The sequence below is a fragment of the Moschus berezovskii genome, chromosome 1 (genome assembly GCF_049115385.1).
Source record: "Moschus berezovskii isolate FMDL1 chromosome 1, NW_MosBer_1.0, whole genome shotgun sequence".
Taxonomy (NCBI): Eukaryota; Metazoa; Chordata; class Mammalia; order Artiodactyla; family Moschidae; genus Moschus; species Moschus berezovskii.
This window is the reverse complement of record NC_142460.1, coordinates 134762391-134787164: the sequence shown is the minus strand read 5'-3', so window position 1 is coordinate 134787164 and position 24774 is coordinate 134762391. Positions and strand designations below refer to the sequence as shown.

Sequence of the window (24774 nt, the reverse complement as noted above, 5' to 3'; positions counted from 1 at the left end):
GTGCTTCTTCCAGCCCAGCGTTCCTCATGATGTACTCTGCATAGAAGTTAAATAAGCAGGGTGACAATATACAGCCTTGACGTACTTCTTTTCCTATTTGGAACCAGTCTGTTGTTCCATGTCCAGTTCTCACTGTTGCTTCTTGACCTGAATATACGTTTCTCAAGAGGCAGGTCAGGTGATCTGGCATTCCTATCTCTTTCAGAATTTGTCCTTAAAGGAGTTTAATTTGAGGGTTGGTGGATTTCATCTTCTGGTTAGTACTGCAAAAGGACTCTTAGAAATTTAGCTGAAAGTATAAAATTTTGCTGTCTTTAAAAAAAATTTTGTTTCTTAAAAGGTTGTGTTACTCCTGTTGATTATAGATTGCCAATGAAGTAATCGGAGAAATGAACTTGAAACCAGAGGAGGTTTTCCTTGCCCAAGGTACTTTACGGCCTGATTTAATTGAAAGTGCATCTCTTGTTGCAAGTGGCAAAGCTGAACTCATCAAAACCCATCACAACGACACAGAACTTATCAGAAAGTTGAGAGAGGAGGTAAAAGCTTTTGAAATCTTTACCATAAAGCCTCTTTCCCTCCTTCACCATTTTTAAGTGTTCAGTTCAATAGTTTTCAGTATATTTGTATTGTGAAACAGATCTGCATAACTTTTTCGTTTTGCAAAACTGAAACTCTGTACCTGTTGAACAACAGCTACCCTTTTCTCCCTCTCTCTAACCCTTGATAATCTACCATTCTACTCTTTGTTTCAATGAATTTGACTACTTTAAAATATCTCTTATAAGCACAATCATAGTTTTTGTTTTTTTGTGACTGGCTTATTTCACGTAGTGTAAGTCCTCAAGGTTCATCATGTTGTAGCATGTGATAGGGTTCCCTTCCTTTTTAAGCTGAATAATACTCTATTGTATGTATATACACATATCACCAATGGTCACTTGGATTGCTTCCACTTTTTGGTTGCCATGAACTTTGTTGTGCTGCTGTGAACATGGATTTGCAAATGTCTCTTGGAGCCCCTGCTTTCAGTTCTTTTGGATATATACTAAGAAGTGGGATTTCTGAGTCTTAATGATAGTTTTATTTTTAGTTTTTTGAGGGACTTCCTTAATGTCTCATCAGCAGCAGCTATACTATATTAAAATCCTACCAGTAGTGCAAAAAGCTTCCTATTTCTCCATACCTTGCCCAACACTTATTATTTTCTGTTTTTTTTTTTTTAAGTAACCATCTTAATGGATGTGAATTACCTGTCCCTTTTTATTATTTTAGGCATCCTAGTAGATGAGAAGTGGTAGGTATCTCATTGTGGTTTTGATTTGCATTTCCCTAACTGGCTAACGACGTCAGTCATCTTTTATATGCTTATTGGCTATTTGTATATCTTTGGAGAAAAATCTATTCAGATCTTTTGCCCATTTTTAAATTGGCTATTTATCTTTTTATTATTGAATTGCATGTGTTCTTTATGTACTCTAGTCTGGTTACTGGTTATTAGATACATGATTTGCCTTCTGTGGGTTGTCTTTTCACTTTCTTGATGGTATCATTTGGAGAGTTTTAAATTTTAAACACTAGTATGATTTCTGATTGACTTATATTACAATGAGAACTAGATCAGAGATGTGTGGATAGGTTTGCTCTGATTTTTGTCTGTTTAAAAGGTTTGTGTTTAAAATGTATCTCAAAGAGATATATAAAAATCACTTAAATATCTAATTCCTTAAAAAGACAAAGGAAAAAATACTTTAAAAGATGAGGTTTTAAAAATTATGTTTAAAGGTAAAAGACAACAGGAAAAGTGAGTAATTTGTTGTTCTTTGTTTTTCGTGTCATTTTGGTTACTATTATAATTTATATTAATTGGACTTTTTGTTTCATGTAGGGAAAAGTATTAGAACCTTTGAAAGATTTTCATAAAGATGAAGTAAGAATCTTAGGCAGAGAACTTGGACTTCCAGAAGAGTTAGTTTCCAGGCATCCATTTCCAGGTAAGAAATGGAATTCTGTTTGGTTTGCCATTATGTCTTCATGTTGAACAAGAATCAATTCAGACATGTTTTGAAGTAATTTATCATCTTAGAGAATATGTAACTTGAAAAGATGGGTAGGAGATAAATATTCTTTTTAGTGCCTACTGTATATATTTAGTTTTATTACTCATTTTTTATTATATATATATTTAAATGTTGCATTATCCTTGTGTAAATAGGTTGACATGTATTGTTGCCATCAGATAAGAAAACCAAGAAATAATAACATTGCCATACAATTCTTAGTGTTAGAACTTGGGTTTTTATGTTCTTTCTACTATACCATGATGTAGTCTAGATAGTAATTAACTGGAAATAAGAGAAGAAACTCCAATACTTTGGCCACCTCATGAGACGAGTTGACTCACTGGAAAAGACTCTGATGCTGGGAAAGGTTGGGGGCGGGAGGAGAAGGGGACGACGGAGAATGAGATGGCTGGATGGCATGACCGACTCTGTGGACATGAGTTTGAGTGAACTCCGGGAGTTGGTGATGGACAGGGAGGCCTGGCGTGCTGTGATTCATGGGGTCGCGGAGAGTCGGACACGACTGAGCGACTGAACTGAACTGAAGAGAAGTGGACACAAAGTAGCAAACTGACTGCTTCACCAGTGGCAACCCAGAGCTATCCCCTTGCCCTGCATATTGTAGGGAGGCAGGGAGTTTTTTGCTGTTGTGTTTTAAAAGCTGGAACTGAATTGTGCCATATTTCCCGTTGCTGCTGAAACTACCCATGGAAGACACGCTGCCTTTGTGCATTGTCACGTATCTTAATGTCAGTCCTTTGCTCTACAGTTGGTTTTGTTTTAGTATAGTACAGATTTTTTTGTTGTTTTTTAGTTTTGCTTTTACAGGTAGTAAAAGAAACTGCAATACTTTGGCCACCTCATGCGAAGAGTTGACTCACTGGAAAAGACTCTGATGCTAGGAAAGGTTGGGGGCGGGAGGAGAAGGGGATGACGGAGAATGAGATGGCTGGATGGCATCACCGACTCTGTGGAGATGAGTTTGAGTGAACTCTGGGAGTTGGTGATGGACAGGGAGGCCTGGCGTGCTGTGATTCATGTGGTCGCGGAGAGTCGGACACAACTGAGCGACTGAACTGAACTGAAAGAGTCTTCCTGCAGTGCGGGAGACTCAGGTTTGATTCCTAGGTCTGAAAAATCCCCTGGAGAAGGAAATGGCAACCCACTCCAGGTTCTTGCCTGGAAAAAACCCCATGGACAGAGGAGTCTGGCATGCTACAGTCCATGGAATCGCAGAGTCAGACATGACTGAGCGACTTCACTTTGCACTTTAAAACTCAGTTCTCTGAAACCCTTATCCCCTGACTGACTTGTCTGAATGGATGAACCATGTGTTTTCACAGTGCTGTATGTAACTTATTTGTGAACAAATGAAAATATTCCATTTTTAAGTAGTCATAAAAATATTAATAATTAGAGGTGATATTTGTTAATTAGGACTGTAAGTCTTAACCTGTTTTTGTTTTGAGTTCTTGAGCATGGCAAGTCTTTTACCTCAGTTCCTATGTCTCTACGATAGCTATTAGGTGATGAGTTGAGAGTGGTCTAATCAAATTAAAAAGAATAGTTAACGTTTCTTGAGTACTAGTGTGAACTAGGCATTCTGGTAAATATTTTGCTTATATTGTGTTATTTGATCTTCACAATAATAACTATTGTTATCCTGTTGTCCAGTTGAGGGAATTTAGGGACAGAGGCTAGTTTACCAAAAGTTACACAGACTCAGTTTGGAACCAGGAGTCTAGCCCCACTAAGGCCTCCTCAGTACTGGTTACTCTTAACTACCATATTGCCTCCATAAATAGTGTTACAAAGATAATGACCCACATGGAGATTAGCACTTGTTTATGTTCCGTTCCGTTCCCTCGCTCAGTCATGTCTGACTCTTTGCGACCCCGTGGACTGTAGCCTACCAGGCTTTTCCGTCCATGGGATTCTCCAGGCAAGAATACTGGAGTGGGTTACTGTTTCCTTCTCCAGGGGATCTTCCTGACCCAGGGATCGAACCCGGGTCTCCCGTATTGTAGGCAGACGCTTTAACCCCTGAGCCACCAGGGAAGCCCTTCTGGTATTCGAGATGTTCATTCCCAATGTGTGTTGGCAAAGAATTGTGTCTGCAAGTAGTTTTAAATAGATTGGCACATATATTGTGTATTAAAAATAATTATTAGAGAATTTTGAGGTTCTTAATACATGTACTATGAAAATAAGAGATGGAAATAACTGATATGAAGAGAATTGAAGCGTTCTAAAAGTGATAAGTTTTATGGGAAACTAATAGCTGCATTTCATATTAAACACTTTAAAAACCCTAAAGTGTATATGTCAATTATATTTCAATAAAATCAGTTAAAAACAAAGAATGGCAGATGGGTTTTATATTTTGGGAATAGTGACTTTTTTTTTAATTAAGAGTTTATATTAAATATAACATTTATATTAAATATCATTGTACTCTTCTCTTTAGGTCCTGGCCTGGCAATCAGAGTAATATGTGCTGAAGAACCTTATATTTGCAAGGATTTTCCTGAAACTAACAATATTTTGAAAATAGTAGCTGATTTTTCTGCAAGTGTTAAAAAGGTAATTTGTGTTGAATTTATATATTATAGGAACTTTAAAAAGATACAGCTAATCAGTGCAAGGAGTTGAATGGATTCTTGTTGTATTTCAGTATTTAAAATGAATTAATTAGGGTTTTGTTACTTGAAAATTTAGAGATATTTAACCTTTGGAAAAATGACTATGAAGACAGTATTCTACAGAGGCTCTGAAATGCAGACTTCTCTTTTCAGCTATTCTATATATTTTTCATCCATTCTTTATATTTTAACAGATTAGATACTTTGAATTCCTGAAAATACTTGACATCAAGTATTTTAAAACACCCTTTCATATGTGTTGTGAGAAAGTAAGGGAGATCATTTTAGTTCCAAACTGAGGATGATTGGGAAGTCTTCAGTTCTTCTGTATATTTGGTGCTTAAAATTTATAATCTCTATTTAAGTGGGCTTTGGTTGGTAGTGCTTTTGAGTGTCGGAAAAGAAGCAATGTAAATTATCTTTGGAGTCTCTTCAACTGGGCTTCAGAGAATCCCCATAAATAGGACTTTAACGAATATGAGCTTATAATAAAAAAACTACAAAATACATCTAAAACTAAGGCACAGTGAATGAGAGCTAGTAGAAGATGACCCTCAAGCACTTCAGATACTGGAATTAGCAATAAATATATAAAGTAAAAAGAGTTAAAAGAAGCCATTGTTAATGAGAATAAGGTATATAACGTGCATGGGAGCTTAGAAAAAAAATTAAGTTCTAGAAATGAAAATAACTGAAATTTAGTATCTAGAAATTGGAACAAAGCATCAAAGAGAAAATAGAAGCAACAGTTAGAACTGGACATGGAACAACAGACTGGTTCCAAATAGGAAAAGGAGTACATCGAGGTTGTATATTGTCACCCTGCTTATTTAACTTCTATGCAGAGTACATCATGAGGAACGCTGGGCTGGAAGAAGCATAAGCAGGAATCAAGATTGCCAGGAGAAATATCAATGACCTCAGATATGCAGATGACACCACCCTTATGGCAGAAAGTGAAGAGGAACTAAAAAGCCTCTTGATGAAAGTGAAAGAGGAGAGAGAAAGAGTTGGCTTAAAGCTCAACATTCAGAAAACTAAGATCATGGTATCTGGTCCCATCACTTCATGGGAAATAGATGGGGAAACAGTGGAAACAGTGTCAGACTTTATTTTGGGGAGCTCCAAAATCACTGCAGATGCTGATTGCAGCCATGAAATTAAAAGACGCTTACTCCTTGGAAGGAAAGTTATGACCAACCTAGATAGCATATTAAAAAGCAGAGACATTACTTTGCCAACCAAGGTCCGTCTAGTCAAGGCTATGGTTTTTCCAGTGGTCATGTATGAATGTGAGAGTTGGACTCTGAAGAAAGCTGATCGCCGAAGAATTGATGCTTTTGAACTGTGGTGCTGGAGAAAACTCTTGAGTGTCCCTTGGACTGCAAGGAGATCCAACCAGTCCATCCTAAAGGAGATCAGTCCTGGGTGTTCATTGGAATGACTGATGCTAAAGCTGAAGCTCCAATACTTTGGCCACCTCATGCAACGAGTTGACTCACTGGAAAAGACTCTGATGCTGGGAGGGATTGGGGGCAGGAGGAAAAGGGGACGACAAAGAATGAGATAGCTGTATGGCATCACTGACTCGATGAACATGAGTTTGAGTGAACTCCGGGAGTTGGTGATAGACAGGGAGGCCTGGCGTGCTGTGATTCATGGGGTCACAAAGAGTCAGACACGACTGAGCGACTGAACTGAACTGAAGACAAAATGAGAATGCCAACTTCAGTGTATATCCCGAAGGAGAAGACAAAAGTATTTGAATTCTGCCACACTTTTGAAAGGGCTTCCCTGGTGACTCACTCGCAGAAAATTGGTCACGACTAAGTGACTAAGCACAGCACACTGTTGAAAGACACCATGCCTCAGATTTTGGAAAAATAGTACATCCTAATCAGGGTAAAGGAGAAGAATTTGACATCTAATAGGCATAACTATTGGAGAAGGCAATGGCAAGCCACTCCAGTACTCTTGCCTAGAAAATCCCTTGGATGGAGGAGCCTAGTAGGCTGCAGTCCGTGGGGTCGCTAAGGGTCAGATAAGACAGAGCAACTTCACTTTCACTTTTCACTTTCACACATTGGAGAAGGAAATGGCAGCCCACTCCAGTGTTCTTGCCTGGAGAATCCCAGGGACTGGGGAGCCTGGTGGGCTTCCATCTATGGGGTCACACGGAGTCGGACACGACTGAAGTGATGCAGCAGCAGCAGCAGGCATAACTATGTGGGCTTCCCTGGTGGCTCAGAGGTGAAGAATCTGCCTGCAGTGTGTTAGCCGCAGGAGAAGCGGGTTCAGTCCCTAGGTGGGGAAGATCCCCTGAAGAAGGGCATGGCAACCCACTCCAGCATTCTTGCCTGTAGAATTTCATGGACAGAGAAGCCTGGCGGGCTACAGTCCATAGGGTCGCGAGAGTTGGTCACAACTGACTTGGCACACGCACAAGCATAACTATGGAAACTACAGGCTGCCAAAGACAAAGCAGCTGCAAAGAAAAGATTGATTTCTGCATAAAGGGAATACTATTATGCAGGCTGCGAAAGGAACAGTAAAAGCAGGAAGAGTTCAAAATGCCAAGAGAAAAATACTTGTGAACAATAGTGAACAGATAAATGGTCTCTAAGAACTTGGGCAAAATAAAGATGTTTTCACAGAAACAGAATTTATTGCCAATAGTCTATTACTTAAGGAGCTAAAGGCAGTGGTTCTCAACCCTGGTTGTGTATTAGATTCAACAGGGGAAGCTTTTGAAGTATACTGTGCCTGGACCCCTTCTTCCTAGAATTTATTTAATTGGTGTGGAATGGGACCTGAGTGTACTAAGTAATTTGAGTGTGTAGCTAGGTTTGAGAACTATTGTTTTAAAGAACTGACTAGAGAAGGAAGGAAGGGGATCCTTGTTTGAAGGGTCTGAGATACAGAAAAGACTGATAAGCAAATAAAATGGTAAATGGGTAAAATTAAACAGACAGGCTGTATCAACTGATCTCAATTTTGGTGTTTATTTATTTTTTAAAAAATACAACATATAGCTAAAATACTTGTAAGCCAAAGGGGGATTGATTGGAGTTAAAGCATTCAAAGACCTTTTCATTGTTTGCCAGATGAGCACAGATTGATTCTCTTTTGTTAAAGATCCCCTCTTAAAGGGAGCCGCTCAAGAATGAAAATAGAGGGTTTAACTTCACAACTAGTAAAGGGGAAATAAATGAGTTGGGAAAAATCATCAGTTCAGAGAAATGTAAGAAAGGAGAAAGAAACAAAAAGTAGACACACAAATAGAAGCTACTGAATAAACTGGTAGAATGGAACTGAACCTTATTATTAACTCAGTTAAAAGACTAACATCTTTAGTTAGGACATAATTGTCAAACTAGATTGAGGAGTAAAATCTAACTATAGTCTGTTTACCTAGGGATAGAAAGAGGGAAGGTAAAAGAATAGAAAAACATATATTCAATACCAGGCAAATAAACTGATAAATTCATTTCAAAGTTGACTTTATGACAAAAAGTTCCCCTCGAGATAAGAAGAATTTGACTCGTGAGGTGTCTCTTGCCGATGACAGAGGAAAATCCTCCATGTGTATAAATCTTATCTGTATTTCTTGTCCTAATATTTAACTTCATAGCCCTGGCCCTCAGAGATGAAATTCTGACAACACTGCATAGCACACACAAGTTAGTAGTACCAAATAGAATCTATTGCTTATAAACTAGAAAGTATAGATACATAAGACAGTAATAGGTACCAAGAGTGACTACCTTATTTCTTGAAATCCTAAGAAGTATGTCTTTGGTTTTCTTAGCCGCATACGCTATTACAAAGAGTTAAAGCCTGCACAACAGAAGAGGATCAGGAAAAGCTGATGCAAATTACAAGTCTGCATTCACTGAATGCCTTCCTGCTACCAATTAAAACTGTGGGTGTGCAGGTGAGTTGTGTGAATTCATTGACCTGTGATATAACTTCTGCTGCTCTTTCTGCTAATATTGAAATAAGAATGACTTACAAAAATGAAATATGGGAGTGTATACAACAAGTCTAAACATGTAAAAAGGCAATATTTTATGAATGCTTATGGAGCGAATAAGGTTGTAGGAACTAAATATTGAGGCTGAGATTTTGTAGTTTTGAAACACCTATCATCTGTAACCAAAAGTAAAACTTCAAAGAATGAATTGTCATAGGATTGGCTTGCTTTTGCTTTGAAGGACAGGTACTGAGAGGTCATCTCCTCGTTTATCCTTCTTGATAGGAAATGTTCTGTGGCTTTAGAAGTCTCTGACTGCGAGAAAGGCCCTGGATGGACATGTTTTTACCATTTAGGCCTTGTTCTCAGCTTGTGTTTTCCTTAAACCCATGTCCTCTGCCTCTTCAGCATGTCTTCTCTCTTCCTCTGAGCTGTGATAATGTGCAACTAACATTTTCAGTATTTGTTGTGCAGTCTTTCCAATTGTAAAAGCATGTGACTATAATATAGTTCTCATTTTTGAAATGCTATTCATAAATAGATTATATTAAGTTTGCCTTTATTTACATGATCATCAAGTGAGTTTCTAGGGGGAAAAGCTTGGGAGGATAGGGAAGGAGTAAGGTTTCTTTTCTGTGAGTTAGGATTTGAAGTTAAATCAAAACCAGAAAAGGTATCAGTAATTCTACTAAAAATTGTGTGAGTGCCAGTTAGTGGGTTAATGTGGTTATAGTGTTCTCTTATAGTAGAATTAAGTGTGAAAAGAAATGTTTTACAGATATCTTTTCCCTAAGTATGTGAATCTGAGCCCATTCTTTTAAATTCCCCTTTCTCCTGAATTCACGTAGCCCTGTTTGTAAATAAGCAGTAAAACTTCATTGTTATTATATAATTAAACTAAAATATTTTAGTTCATGGAAATGATATGCGACAGTTAATTTCCCCCTTTCTCCCTCTTTCAAGGTCCTTATGTGAAAGCTACTTATATTGTTTTTAAATCAATTTGAAATAACTGTTCCTGGAATTGTAGAAATAATTTTCTTTCAATGGTATATGGATTATCTCATCATAGATTCATTTTTAAATTCATGATATGATATTTCAGGCAGATATTACCCTACTTTATAAAAATAGAAGAGCAGACAGGTAGACCCCCTGCCCATCCCCCCCAATTCTAACTAGGTCTGTTGTAAAAAACTTGCAGCCCTGTATGCTGACTTCTCATTGTTTGATAAGTTCATAGATAGTACTATGGATAAATAAATAAATATAATTTGTAGGATGAATGATTTCTTTTTAAAAAATGATTTAACATATGCATACTACTATACATGAAATAAACAACTGTAGTAACTATAAACTATAATGGAAAAGAAACTGAAAAAGAGTGTATATGTTTGTATAACGGAATCACTTTCTATACTTGAAACTAACATAGCATTGTAAATTAACTACACTTCATTAAAACAAAATGACACTTATTCAGGCTCTATTACGTTTCCCGTCAAAATAAAAGTTTCTTTTGTTAGTTATCTTTTATGTAGTCTCTTAGGTCTTTGAAGCTGAGACATAGAAATCCAGATAAAAATCATAATTCATAGTTAGTATAGCAATGAGATTTATTTTCTAAATATCAGAATAAACTACTTGTTAAAAAAAAAAGAAAAATCAAAGTCTCAATACATTTAAAAACTAAATCTCCCTATTTTTGCTCTACAGTTAAATGTCCCTTTCAGAATCATTTAGAATGACAATGAAAGGAAATTATTTGACACATTGTGCATCACCTTTTTCTTTTTAACCGAGCAGCATGAACTTCTTTTCATGCCATTGCAAGTAGATTCTTATTGTTAACTGTTGCCTTATATTCCATGTATGATTATACCATCATTTATTTAATTATTCTCCTACCAGTGGACATTTAAACCATTTTCACTTTGTCATTATAGGCAAGTAATCTTATTTCTTCAAGGATTTATTTCATGTGTTTCAGTAATATTTCCTGGATTAAAGAGCATGTATGCTTTAAACTTTAATAGATACTATTATATTAGCATTCAAATAGTCTGAATTCTTATATTCTTATATTCTCAAGTAAATAATTACTGGTATTTGGTAATTATTTAATCTTGTAAGTTACTTTTCAGTTTAATTTTTTCAAAGCAAATTACTTGGATTAAACAAGACAGATCAAAAAGGAGTTAATATTATCAGTTTTATTCACTTGTTTTAAAATTTGCTTTCTTATTTTAAAACTAACTCATTTTAAAAGAATAACTTATTTTTATATCTGACTTGAGAATCCTTTATCTATCTGATAAATATGGACAGATCTTGTCTCCCAAATTAGGTGTGCTGGCTATCTGTAGTTAAGCAGATATTTGGAATGAAATCCCAACGGATCTCAAGTGTATGTTGAATAAATTGTTGAAATTACTGTAACACTTTCTTTTATAATGTCTGAGGTGATTTAAGTAGAATTTAATGGGGAATTTTTATTTAGGATTTATTTATGTTGTTAGCAAAATATCCATATATACTTTTAGTCTTTTTTGTTAAAAGTACTTTTCTTGGTGTCACCATGCATGAAGTATTTTCCATTCTATCTTTTGATCTATATAAAATAAATAAAAATTATCAATTGTATTTTTATTTTTAGGGTGACTGTCGTTCTTATAGTTATGTGTGTGGGATCTCCAGTAAGGATGAGCCAGACTGGGAATCTCTTATTTTCCTGGCTAGACTTATACCTCGTATGTGTCACAACATTAACAGGTATGTTCTGCAGCTGGCAGAGGGGTGAGATGTAGTGTATGGCTGTGATTTTTTTTTTTTTTTTAAGGTCTTCCCATTGTTAAAAGACAGCTTAGGTCACAACCCAGCAGGTATTTAATAATACTTTGTATTTTCTTTGTTGCAGTACAATCATCTGCTTATTAAAAATTTTTTTGAGGTAAATAGGATGGCTTTTATTGAATAGTTTTAGTATGAAATTTAAAGACTTTAAAAATGTCTGTCCAGTTAGCAATTTACACTGTTTTATGATGTTTTATTCCAGAAAGATTGAAAAAAATGTACACGTTACTTACTATTAGGGACTTGGTCAATTTAATAATCATTACAGAGTAAAGATACAAACATACCAGATAATATTAAAATAATTGTCTTAAAATGTTTTAAAAATTTTGAACTTAGTTCTTCAGATCCAGTTTTCCTTTAATTTGCACATAAATTTCTTATGTCGGGTATATCAACAGCTGATTTATACTATATGTAATACTCAGTAGCATTGTCTCCTTTACAGTTCAAAAATCTTACTCATTTAGTACCAGATTGCTAATTAAATGTTCTTATTTCAAGTTTTTTACTCTTGTCTATTTTCTTCATGAATATTAGGCAGTTGACAATCAAAAAGGATTACTTGAGATTTCAGTTTACTCAAATTAGCTACAGAATTTATAAACCTACCTGTTGGTGTTTACTTAGCAGGGTGTGTACATTTCTCTTTTTTTGGCCGTTCCTCATGGCTTGTAAAGGTTGGGGGCGGGACGAGAAGGGGACGACAGAGAATGAGATGGCTGGATGGCATCACCGACTCTGTGGACATGAGTTTGAGTGAACTCTGGGAGTTGGTGATGGACAGGGAGGCCTGGCGTGCTGTGATTCATGGGGTCGCGAAGAGTCGGACACAACTGAGCGACTGAACTGAACTGAACTGAAGCTGTGATTCATGGGGTCGCAAAGAGTCGGACACGATTGAAGCTACTTAGCAGCAGCAGCAGCAGCAAGCTGTGATTCATGGGGTCGCAAAAAGTTGGACACGACTGAGCGACTGAACTGAACTGAACATGGCTTGTGGGATCTTAGGTCCCTGACCAGTGGTTGAACCCATGCCCTCAGCAGTGAAAGCGCAGAGTTGTAGCCATTGGACTACCAGGGAATTTCCATGGTTGTGTATATTTCTGTACTGATGAGGCTAGTGTTTTTAGGCTGGTGTTGGCCTTTAAGACAAGAAGTCAGAGGGAAGTCACATTTTTACTAATGGGAACACGTTAAAAGGCTTGCATAGATGAACCAAAGGCCTCCAAATATAGATCCACCTTTAATATACTGAAAGGAGAAGACAATGGCAACCCACTCCAGTACTCTTGCCTGGAAAATCCCATGGACGGAGGAGCCTGGTAGGCTGTAGTCCGTGGGGTTGCGAAGAGTCAGACATGACTGAGCGACTTCACTTTCACTTTTCACTTTCACACATTGGAGAAGGAAATGGCAACCCACTCCGGTGTTTTTGCCTGGAGAATCCCAGGGACGGTAGAGCCTGGTAGGCTGCCATCTATGGGGTCGCACAGAGTCGGACACGACTGAAGTGACTTTGCAGCAGCAGCAGCAATACACTGAAAAGGGTGAATTATTAATAATGGTAAATTTGTAATTGCCTATTTTGATTGGAGGTAATTGTCTTGGTTAAAATAATGGTTTAAAATTCTACAATGCTAATACCTAAATAAACTTCATTGGTCATACAGAAAATTCCCTTTCACTAAGTTTGGCTCCATTGCTTTACTGTATAATTAGTATATTTTTCATTTTGCAGCATTCTTATAGTTTCATCTGTCTCTGTCCTTTTCTTTTACCAAAGGGCCCTTACCCTTGTTTAAACTTTATCTCTGTCCTTTTGTATTCTAGTCTTTCTGCCTGTCTTTTCTGTTTTCCCTCGTTTGTTTCTCCCTCCATTCTTAATCCTTCCTCCCTTCCCAAAAAGGAAAAAAATCAACAACCAATAAACAAAACACCAGATTTTAAAAATATGAACCTAGCAAGCCCCTAAAAAACATATTTGGTGATTTTTAAATTTTTTTTGGGGGGGAATTGGAATTTAATTCTTTTAAAAAGCTTTCAAATTTTGCCAACCCCTGCCCTCCCCCGCTAGTTTACATGGTGGAATCTTTGTGTAGAGAGGGACGATTCCAGTTTTACTGTCCTACACAGGATGGAAGACTGCCTGTCTCTGTACATATTCTAGGACCACTATTGTTTGAAAGAAATAAGTCAAAAAGGAGCAAGTTAATGCCTAGTTGCTTTTTCCTCTAAGGATTATGAGATCTAGAAAGTATATTGCTTTAAAGTGTGGCTTACTTTCAATGCATAGGATGAAACCCTTCCTGCATTTGTTTGGAAGGAGGCAGTGAAGTAGTTGGTGGTTTTGATCAGGTACTTTTTTCTTCTGTATGTTTGTTTTATTCTAAGTACCTATTAATAAGAAAGGAAAGAGGCATTGTTAAACTTCCCCTTGGTAGTTGCAGGGGAGATTTATTTTCTCTGCTAAAGGGGAATCTTATTGCTGATTTGAGGAATCTGTTCTATAACCTTCACCCAGAAAACAAGAGAGAAGGGGATTGAGACAAGTGCCACCTGGCTCCTTCCAATCCAGCTCCAGCCAGCAGGCAACTGTCCCTTTTCCTTAGCCATATCTTCCAAATTCTACTTTTATTAATTAACACCTGCAATGTATCTTCATAAGTTTCAAACAGACATTTCCTTGAAGCAGTAATGAGTCATTCCTTTTCCAGCAAGTCTTACTTTGATGACATTTACCCCCCACCCCCACTTACTGTTTATTTTAATTTTTGGCCTTGCTGGGTCTTCGTTGCTGTGCAAGGGCTTTTTCTAGTTACTGCTGGCAGGCTTCTCATTGCAATGGCTTCTTGTTGCAGAGCACAGGTTCTAGGGCATGTGCCCTTCAGTAGTTGTGTTGCATAGGCTCAGTTGCTCTGCAGCATGTGGGATCTTCCTGGACCAGGATCAAACCCATGTCCCCTTCATTGGCAGGCAGATTCTTAACCACAGGACCACTGTTTTCTAAGAATGGCTTCCCTGGTGACATTCTTTTATTCATGAAATATGTACATAGTGAAATAAGAATATTTCTTTGGGATCATTGTTCATCAGAGTGTTAAAAGAAAAAACAACGGTGAGTGGTCAGATAAGTTTGGGAAATTCACTATAGCTTCCTCTTGGAGGTTACCAGTGCATATTAGCGTATTACAGGGTCTGAAGTTTTGTTATTGGTCAGTTTAGTCACTCAGTCTTTGTGACCCCGTGGACTGAAGCACACCAGGCCTCCCTGTCCACCACCAACTCCCGAAGTCTACTCAGACTCACGTCCATTGAGTTGGTGATGCCATCCAACCACCTCATCCTCTGTCGTCCCCTTCTCCCACCTTCAATCTTTCACAGCCTCAGGGTCTTTTCAGATGAGTCAGTTCTTCGCATCAGGCAGCCAAAGTATTGGAGTTTCAGCTTCAGCATCAGTCCTTCCAGTGAATATTCAGGACTGATTTCCTTTAGGATGGACAGGTTGGATTTCCTTGCAGTCCAAGGGACTCTCAAGAGTCTTCTCCAACACCACAGTTCAAAAGCGTCAATTCTTCGGCACTCAGCTTTCTTTATAGTCCAACTCTCACATCCATACATGACTACTGGAAAAACCATAGCTTTGACTAGATGGACCTTTGTTGGCAAAGTAATGTCTCTGCTTTTTAATATGCTGTCTAGGTTGGTCATAACTTTTCTTCCAAGGAGCAAGCGTCTTTTAATTTCATGGCTGCAGTCACCATCTGTAGTGATTTTGGAGCCCCCCAAAATAAAGTCAGCCACAGTTTCCACTGTTTCCCCATCTATTTGCCATGAGGTGATGGGACCACATGCCATGATCTTAGTTTTCTGAATGTTGAGTTTTAAGCCAAGTTTTTCACTCTCCTCTTTCACTTTCATCAAGAGGTTCTTTAGTTCTTCTTTACTTTCTGCCATAAGGGTGGTGTCATCTGCATATCTGAGGTTATTGATATTTCTCCCGGCAATCTTGATTTCAGCTTGTGCTTCATCCAGCTTGTGCTTCATCCAGCCCAGTGATCCTCATGATGTACTCTGCGTATAAGTTAAATAAGCAGGGTGACAATATACAGCATTGACGTACTCCTTTTCCTATTTGGAAACAGTCTGTTCCATGTCCAGTTCTAACTGTTGCTTCCTGACCTGCATACAGATTTATCAAGAGGCAGGTCAGGTGATCTGGTATTCCCATCTCTTGAAGAATTTTCCAGTTTGTGGTGACCCACACAGTCAAAGGCTTTGGCATAGTCAATAAAGCAGAAATAGATGTTTTTCTGGAACTCTCTTGCTTTTTTGATGATCCTATGGATGTTGGCAATTTAATCTCTGGTTCCTCTGCCTTTTCTAAAACCAGCTTGAACATCTGGAAGTTAGTTCATGGTTCACGTATTGTTGAAGCCTGACTTGGAGAATTTTGAGCATTACTTTGTGAGATGAGTGCAATTGTGCGGTGGCTTGAGTATTCTTTAGCATTGCCCTTAAAACCTATTTATTTAATTAATTGCTTCCCCAGGCTTTTGTGAATTGCTAACAAATCACCACAAACTAGAAGGCTTAACACAATAAAAATTATTATCTCACAGTTCTGGAGACTATAACTCTGATATCAAGGGTGGTGTCAGCAGGGCGTTGCTCTCTCTGAAGGCTCTAGGGGAGAATCCTTCTCCTCTTCATAGTTTCTGATGTTTGCTGCAGTTGTTGCCTTGAGGCAGTCGAACTCCAGTTGTCATCTCCATCTTTACATGGCCCTCTCTTCTCCATGTATCTGTCTTTCCAGATTGCCTTTTGCTTAGAAGGACACCCACCAATCATTGGATTGGCCTCCTGCCCCACCCCCACCCCCCGCCAAATTATGACCTTTATTCAATTACATTTGCAAGAACCCTGTTTTCACCCCCAGATTCCATATGAACATGAAGTTTGGGTATACTTTTCAATCCGGTATGTTAAATGGAAAGAGGATTGTGATAATCAAGTTTATCTTCACACTAGTATTTCAGACAATGTCTTTTGAGGAAGGTTCAGACAACAGATACCTTCTGTAATCCTGTCATTCCCATTGGGGATTTGAAGTGGGTAAGAGAGGGGCCTAAGAACAAATGCAAAGAATGTTAGTTTATGTCCTTTGTTTCCTCATGCTAAAATGTATTTTCTTTATAATTTTCACTTCCTTCCTTCTAGAGTTGTTTATATGTTTGGGCCACCAGTTAAAGAACCTCCTACAGATGTTACTCCCACTTTCTTGACCACAGGGGTGCTCAGTACTTTACGCCAAGCTGATTTTGAGGCCCATAACATTCTCAGGGAGTCTGGTAAGTTATCCATTTTGTTCATCACTACATACTTCAACTAGATGTTGAAAGCTTGGCTTTATGATTTTTAGTAGGAGGATGCAGCTTTTAGTATTATTATTTAATTCTATGGGTAGTTCTGTAACATTGCCTTATTTATATAGAATTTACTTATGTTTTTAGTCACTTGCAGACATGCACAAAGTGACAGAAAATTTGAGTTGCTCAACTCAGATGTTCCCAGCTCAGGTTGGAGATGGCAGTCCTCTGTCTTCTTGTTTCAGCTCTGTTTCTGTAAACAAGTGTCTTTTTTGTGGTCTATTTAATGCCATGTTGTTTTGCATTTTCATGCTTTTTTGTTTAAAAATGTCCTCTAAGCTTAGTGCTGAGGTGCTGCTGACTAGGTTCCTAAGCACAGGAGGACTGTCGTGTGCCTTAGTGGGAAAATAGGTGTGTTAGATAAGCTTCCTTCCAGCATGAGTTTCAGTGCCATTGGCTGTGAGCTCACTGTTAATGAATCTACAGTACATATTGAGTAAGGTGTCTTTAAACAGAAAACACACAAACAAAGGTTATATATTGATCAGTTGATGAATATGTTATGACTGGAGGCTTGTGAGACCCTAACTCTGTATTCCCTCTAGGGTTAGTGGCTCAGTATTTTCTTATTCAGTGTTTGCAGTATAGAAGATAGTTACATAAATAATGAATTGACTTGTATGTATAGCCCATCACTGCAGTCATCAGACTCTGTAATTTGTATTTGTGATTGCGTTTGCTTACAGTGCTGTGAGAGTACCTGAAAACAGTACATGATGACAGTCCTAAGAAGAGGTGTGTCTGTGTGTGTGATTTTAGATCCTGTCTGAAAGGATTTAATTGAACTGAGAGTGCTTTCCTTTGGCATGGTGATTGGTTCTCCATGTTAACTTCCTTTCTCTAGGGTATGCTGGGAAAATCAGCCAGATGCCGGTGATTTTGACACCTTTGCATTTTGATCGGGACCCACTTCAAAAGCAGCCTTCTTGCCAGAGATCTGTGGTTATTCGAACCTTTATTACTAGTGATTTCATGACTGGTATACCTGCAACCCCTGGAAATGAGATCCCCATAGAGGTAATATATACATTTTTTTCTGATGTACGTATTTAATACTGTAACATTTTATAATAATGGTGAATGGGATAGGCTATGGCAATGTTGATATTTCTGAGGTTGGTTTTCTGTTCATAACATAGGCTCTAATTATTTTAATCTCCACATAATTCATTATTTAATACGTTATAGTAGGAAAAGGCCCTAAGTTTATTAACCTCCTCCAGATATCTGATTACTATGTGGAGACTCCCAACTCTGATCTATCATTTTATCTAATCTTGCCAACCTCTGCCTTATAAATAGTGTCTTCCAAGTAAATAAGAAGACCCTAGGAGTGAAGAAGAGTTGATTAGATATAAGGATGAGATTTAATAGCATTATGGCCAGGCACCAATGAATTTCTTCATGCTCTGCCAACTAGCAATTATAGCTTTGATCACCATCTTCTTTCTTGTTTCCCCTCCACTAGAGTGTTCCTTCCAGAGGAGCTGTTTCTAAGATAGCAAATAAAAATCAAAGCAAGACTTTATCAGTTGTACCACTGTTCTAGGACTCTAATACAGGGCTCTGATTATATTACTAGCTGTTATAGATACGTGGATTGGAGAATGTGGCTTAGAGTCTGTTTTCCCTTAGGCTTGCATTTGCCCAGTCTCTGGCCAGTTAGGTGACAAGGCCTTCCTCGTCTGTACATGTAGCAATGATTATTATTACCTGTGTCATGTGCCACCTTAGTGGCCTTGGAGTTGTGAGCTGCAGAGAATCTGTGAAGCGTTGTCTTCCACCCATGAAGTCACATGCTTGGATGCCGTAGCAGTGTCAGGTTGCTATAAATGCTTCTAAACATTTGCTGTGGACCAATAACACTCATGACTTGCAGACAGCACTTTGAGTACTACTAAATTTAAGTCACTTAAATCTGTAGAGTCACTACGTAAATTAATCATAAATGTATTCCATATACCTAGAAAGTGAAAGTTGCTCAGTCGTGTCTGACTCTTTGCAGCCTCATGGACTGTATAGCCCATGGAATTCTCCAGGCCAGAATACTGGAGTGGATTGCCATCCCCTTCTCCAGGGGATCTTCCCAATCCAGGGATAGAACCCAGGTCTCCCGCATTGCAGGTGGATTCTTTACCAGCTGAGCCACAAGGGAAGCCCATATACCTAGAGAACAGTGGTAAAAATAAATTGTGTTTTAATTTGAAATTACAAATTTAAATTAAATTTGTAACTTAAAATGAAATTACAAATTCTAGCTCTGTTGAACATGCAGTGGACCCTGGCTGTTTATTTATAATCTTTGTTTTATAACAGGTGGTGTTAAAGATGGTCACTGAGATTAAGAAGATTCCTGGTATTTCTCGAATTATGTATGACTTAACATCAAAGCCCCCAGGAACTACTGAGTGGGAGTAATAAACTTCTTGTTCTACTAAAGTTCCGTGTGCAGTTTAAATTGTTTAGAAACCATTCCCAGTATTGAATGCAGTACTGTTAAAAGTGTTACTGGAGCAACCACATCACATCTGAATTCTCTGCAGCAAAAGTCTACGGCCTAGGAGCTGAGCTGGGGATAACTCAAAGGGACTGAAGAGTTCGTACGGGTATAATCAAAGCACCATTGCCTACACTCAGACAGACTGACACTGCTTTTGCCTTTACCTCTGTCTCACCTGTTCTTTATGTATAAACTCACTGTTTCTATTGATGTCTCTGCAATCAAAGATGTATGGAAGTGGGTGAGTTTGGGGGCTGGTAGTGGACTTCTGTCCCCTTGCCAGTTTCTGAGAGATGTTAGAAACACCATTATTTACCAATGTGACTTAGTATGTATACCTTTTGGTGAAACCGAATTTCCCTGTAAGTAACTTTATTCCTCCAGGAAGGGGTCAACATATCAGATAAAAATATGGGTGGGCTGTCCCACACACTTTTGCAGGACACTGGGACCATAAAATGGTAAGCTACCTTAAGATGGAAGAGCACCAGGAATTTGTTGAAGTACTTGGGTTTTATGTCATTATAGTCATGGGAGGAAGGAACTGTGTATGGTGTCCATTTAAAATGTTTTCAAATCATGCTCCATGTTGCGCTCTGTCAGCCTGTTCATTAGTAAGGAGCTTTATCCTCCCAGTCTTATGTTGCAAGCTCCCATAGCCTTGTAGAGGAATTTTCTGTTCTGTCCCCAGAAGAGACTATCTTTGGGTCTAGTGTAAAGTTCGAGCATTTTTATCTTGTTTGGCCAGAGTGAAGCTCAGAAACCATCATGCATGCCCACAGCTTACAGATGCATGCCTGCGGTTTATATAATCTAGTAAAGAGCTGTAAAATGAACTCTTGGTGTAATCTATAGATACTTTTTTTTTTAATGCACTGCTCAGAAGATTGTGACCTGTCTTGGCCCATGCCAAGTATTGCCAAACTTTGTACTCCTTTCTACCAGCTGTAAGAGAACATTCAAGAACTGGTATAGGACTTTTTGCCATTGCCACCAGTTTCTAACAGATGCTTTTATAACATTCATATATGCACTATAAAAATAGACAGTACTAGATTTGAATTTTACAATCATTTCTCTCTCAATATTTTAGTTGATGTTACTGTTTTAAAATGTTACCTTGCATTTTCTCATACGAATTCCATCTCAAGTTGCTGCCTCTTATGTAGTCTTTAAGATTTTCTGTATTAATCAGCTATACAAATTTGTTTGGGATCCACTGTTAGATAAATAATAAAATTGCACATGGCAGAAGTATTCCTTTCACTCTGGTTGGCCCAGGGTATAAGAAAACTGTGTTCCTGGACCAGCAGGGGAAGAGCTTCTGACTGTGATAACTTATCTGTATCTGAGAGATAGCAGTATTTGACTTCTACAAAACTTGAAGGGTTCATTCTCTGCCCTAACGATGAGGTACTCATAATGGCCTTTTGCAGAGAGGGTATACTAGTGGCCTGGCCTTAACAGATTCGGAGGTACGTTATTTTAGAGCTGAAATAGATAGTATATAAAAGGCTTGTAAACCTTTGTGTTTATGTGACAAAAGAATTCCTCTTCTAGCAAAAGTGTCTTATAATTTTGTATTGAGACAAGTAATAGGAATCTAGGAAGACTGTTTCCCTAAAGTATGTTCTGTGGAACACTGTTCACTTAAATAAACGATGAACATTGAACACCCTTCACTCAACACTGTTCCACAGAGATAAAGGGGTAGGTGGTCGTGTACAATTTGGGGGTGTGCTGCTCACTTGTCCTTTTGTCTTGGAGATTTATGGGATACATTATTTTCAAAGCTCTTAAGAAATCTTGAAGTTAGAAACAGTTGTTGCTTTTTTTAACCTAATTATTCCTGATATTTGTTCACTAAACCCTCTTTTATATAATCCTTCTTAATAATAAAATTGGAAAAATTGTTTCTCCAAAACACTTGTCGACATGATCTAGTAAAAAAAACAATTCTAGAATTCAAAGATTTCTTAATATTTAGTACCCTGTCTTCCTTTGCAAAGCACTTTTTTACTTTGTGTCATGTAGCATTGCTCTTTATCTTCACAGTATTTTATCACGGGGCCTGAGAAAAGTTAAGGTTGCAGTTCCATTTTACAGTTTAAGGAAACAAGCTCAGCTTAGTAGTGGTTACCTGAACAATTTCAGAATTAAATGTAGGGTTTCCCAGTTATTCTTTCTTTAAGTGAAAATTACATGATTTATATAAAATTATATAAATTTACAGGATGGTTATCTTTAACCAAGGCTTTGGACAGTGGCTCCCTGTCCAATTCCTCATTGTTTATCCTTGATAGCTCATGCCTGCACGCCCTTCATTCACCACTTAGCTGGGACACCTCTCTATCTGAAAATATATTTTATTAGAAGGAGAAAGGCAGGTTAGTGAAAGCATTTATTCCTAAGATTATTGTTGTTTAGTCACTAAGTTGTGTCTGACTCTTTGCAACCCCATGGACTCATAGCCCACCAAGCTCCTCTGTCCATGGGATTTCCCAGGCGAGAATACTGGAGAGGTTGCCATTTGCTCCTCCAGGGGATCTTCCCGACCTAGGGATCTAACAGTGTCACCTGCATTTGCAGGCAGGTTCTTTACCACCGAGCCACAATTTCTAAGATTAGTAGGCATGAAAGAAATTTTGAGAACCAAATATCTTGTCCCAGGTTTGTGGCCCCACCTGTGATCAGCAGCTCTGCTGGAAGTAACAGCTTGGTACAGTTGCTGAGAGTAGGTCTTTAAGATGTATCTGGGAGATAAGGTTACCCGCTCATTCCGATCTTTTGCCTTATCCCTTATCCTAAGATAGGTGCATATGTGTAGCCAAACAAGCATTGTAAAAGTTCATTTCCTTACTGTGTTTGGGCTTATCTCTTGATTGCCTGAGTAATCAATTTTATTGAGTAACTTACATCAGACCTCTAGAGAGTGAGGGCATTCACAGTAGCTTTCATGTTTGTCTTTAGTGCTTTGTTTTGCCATTAAATGGCTATGTGAAACTGGTCAAGTCATTTCTGGTTTTCTACATGTAAGATGAAGCAGTTGAACTATATTTATATCAAATCCAGCTCTAAATTCTTATTTTATAAGAAAAAACGTAGCAGGAGATAGAATGGAGAAATGGGATGGTTTTAAGTGCTTTTCACATCAGATTGGACCCAGTCAAAGGTAGACATCAAAATATATTGTAAAATCAGATAATTTACCCTGTTTTGAACCTGAAGCGTAGATCAAGGTTTGACCATGTGAGAACGTTCTGTTGTGACCGTGACACTTGGAAGATAACTCATCAACAATGTGATACTGGTGGCAGTCTCTTTACTGTGTGTTTTTAGAAAAGTTGACAATAGGCTTTGACTTTGAGACCTGTGACAAGTCTCCCATACTGAGTTACATAGGATCCAGATCTTTTGCTCTCTCCACTGAAGAGGTGATGCTCCAGGGCTCTTCAAGGTGAGGCTTAACAGGAAGTTCTCAGTATATAACTTACCATCAGGGATAAGTATACTTTCAAGGTGTTAATCATCTTAAAATAAGTGAGTGATTAGTTCCTGAAAATAGTGCTGTCTCTCTGAAATCCTCTTTGTACTCTCATTCCCAGTGTTAAACCTGCCTCTTTCTACCTTTCTAAATAGCTCCCTTTGCTGCTCCCCACACCTATCTTCTCTCTCCCCTTTTCCTGAATTCTCTTTGAAATAGGGTATGAACACAGTTTGGCTATTACCTCAGTATGTGCTGCTTTCATTGGCCCCAATTAGAATTTAATAGAGAACTGAATACAGGTTGGATGTCTCTACCCTCGGAAAGTTATTGAAGGGACACACAGACAGTAGGGAACCACGGGATCTTTTTCACCAGCGTGGGACTTTGATAACAATAATGGTGGCATCCGTGACTATTAAATTTCCAAAAATTTTATCTGGAAATGATAGAAGATTTGAAATCCCCCAAAGATTGCTGCCATGAAATTAAAGGATGCTTGCTCCTTGGAAGAAAATCTATGACCAACCTAGACAGCATGTTAAAAAGCAGAGACATTACTTGGTGGTCAAGGCTATGGTTTTTCTAGTAGTCATGTATGGATGTGAGAGTTGGACCATAAAGCTGAGCCTCAAAAAATTTATGCTTTTGAACTGTGGTGTTGGAGAAGACTCTTGAGAGTCCCTTCAACTGCAAGGAAATCAAACCAGTCAATCCAGAAGGAAATCAGCTCTAAATATTCATTGGAAGGAGTGATGGTGAAGCTGAAACTCCAATACTTTGGCCACCTGATGCGAAGAGCTGACTCACTGGAAAAGACCCTGATGATGGGAAAGATTGATGGCAGGAGAAGGGGATGACAGAGGATTGGATGATTTGATGGCATCACGGACAAGATGGACATGAGTTTGAGCAAGCTCTGGGAGTTGGTGATGGAAAGGGAAACCTGATGTGCTATATAGTCCATGGGGTCACAGAGTTGGACACAACTGAGCAACTGAAATGAACTGAAAGACTGCCAAAATGCCAGCACTCAGAACCCCAGTCTTACTGAACTGAACTGAACTGAACATATTGAAGAGGCTCGGATATACCACCCAATTCTAACCTTTTTCAGTGGTTCTCAATTCTGGGTGCCTGTTGTTATTACTTGAGAAGTTAAGTCTGTATAAGGCCCAGACCCTACAATCAAATCAGTTAAATTAGAACCTTGGTGAGGTCCAAGTATTGACTGTTTAAAATCTCCCAGCTAGGGTAAGTTGTTATTAAGGGACAGGCCTGGCGTCTCTAGTTATAGTTTAAAATCTTGGTCAAACCTATAGGTGAGGAGATCTTAGATACTGTCTTGATAAACATCTATGTAGCTAAGTTAGTGTAAAGCTAGGGACCAGACTCTGGAACTGACTACCAATACAGGTTGTATGAAACTTTTTCATAAGCCAAAGTGGTGTAAAGCAAAGAAGCAGTCACCTTAGGACACATCTTGCCAGTGATGTACAAAATAAACCCAGATAAAGCATAGATGCTCACACAGTTCAGAGCCACTGCAGCTGGTTGTTCCCAGGGAAGGAGCTTGGCAGTATCCCTCTTGCTGCTTGGGGTGTGCGCTGCTTCTGCACCAGTTCACTGCAAAACAAACGCTGATTGTTGTTTTCACTTTTCATCCTTTTACATATAAGGAACAGTCCTTTTCCAACTTACTTCAGTTTGGGAAAACAGGATCTACTGCTGGTCTTTGGCAAAAGGGCAGTGGTTTAAAGTGAGGTCCGTGCAGCAACCACACAGCCATCTTCCTCTCAGTCTCTTTAAAGAGAGATCCACCCCTAT

General features: G+C 38.4%; 1 protein-coding gene across 1 annotated transcript in view; it reads left to right on the top strand.

Annotated features, from left to right (window-relative positions):
* GMPS (guanosine monophosphate synthase) overlaps positions 1-19402 on the top strand; it is a 75570-nt gene extending 56168 nt beyond the window's left edge. The window contains exons 9-16 of the mRNA XM_055411214.2: positions 366-539; positions 1889-1994; positions 4531-4646; positions 8514-8639; positions 11338-11453; positions 16755-16885; positions 17808-17980; positions 19280-19402. Of these exons, the coding sequence (XP_055267189.1) occupies positions 366-539; positions 1889-1994; positions 4531-4646; positions 8514-8639; positions 11338-11453; positions 16755-16885; positions 17808-17980; positions 19280-19381 (1044 nt within the window). The 3' untranslated portion in view covers positions 19382-19402. The remainder of the gene's footprint in view (positions 1-365; positions 540-1888; positions 1995-4530; positions 4647-8513; positions 8640-11337; positions 11454-16754; positions 16886-17807; positions 17981-19279) is intronic.
* The last annotated feature ends 5372 nt before the right edge of the window (positions 19403-24774 follow it).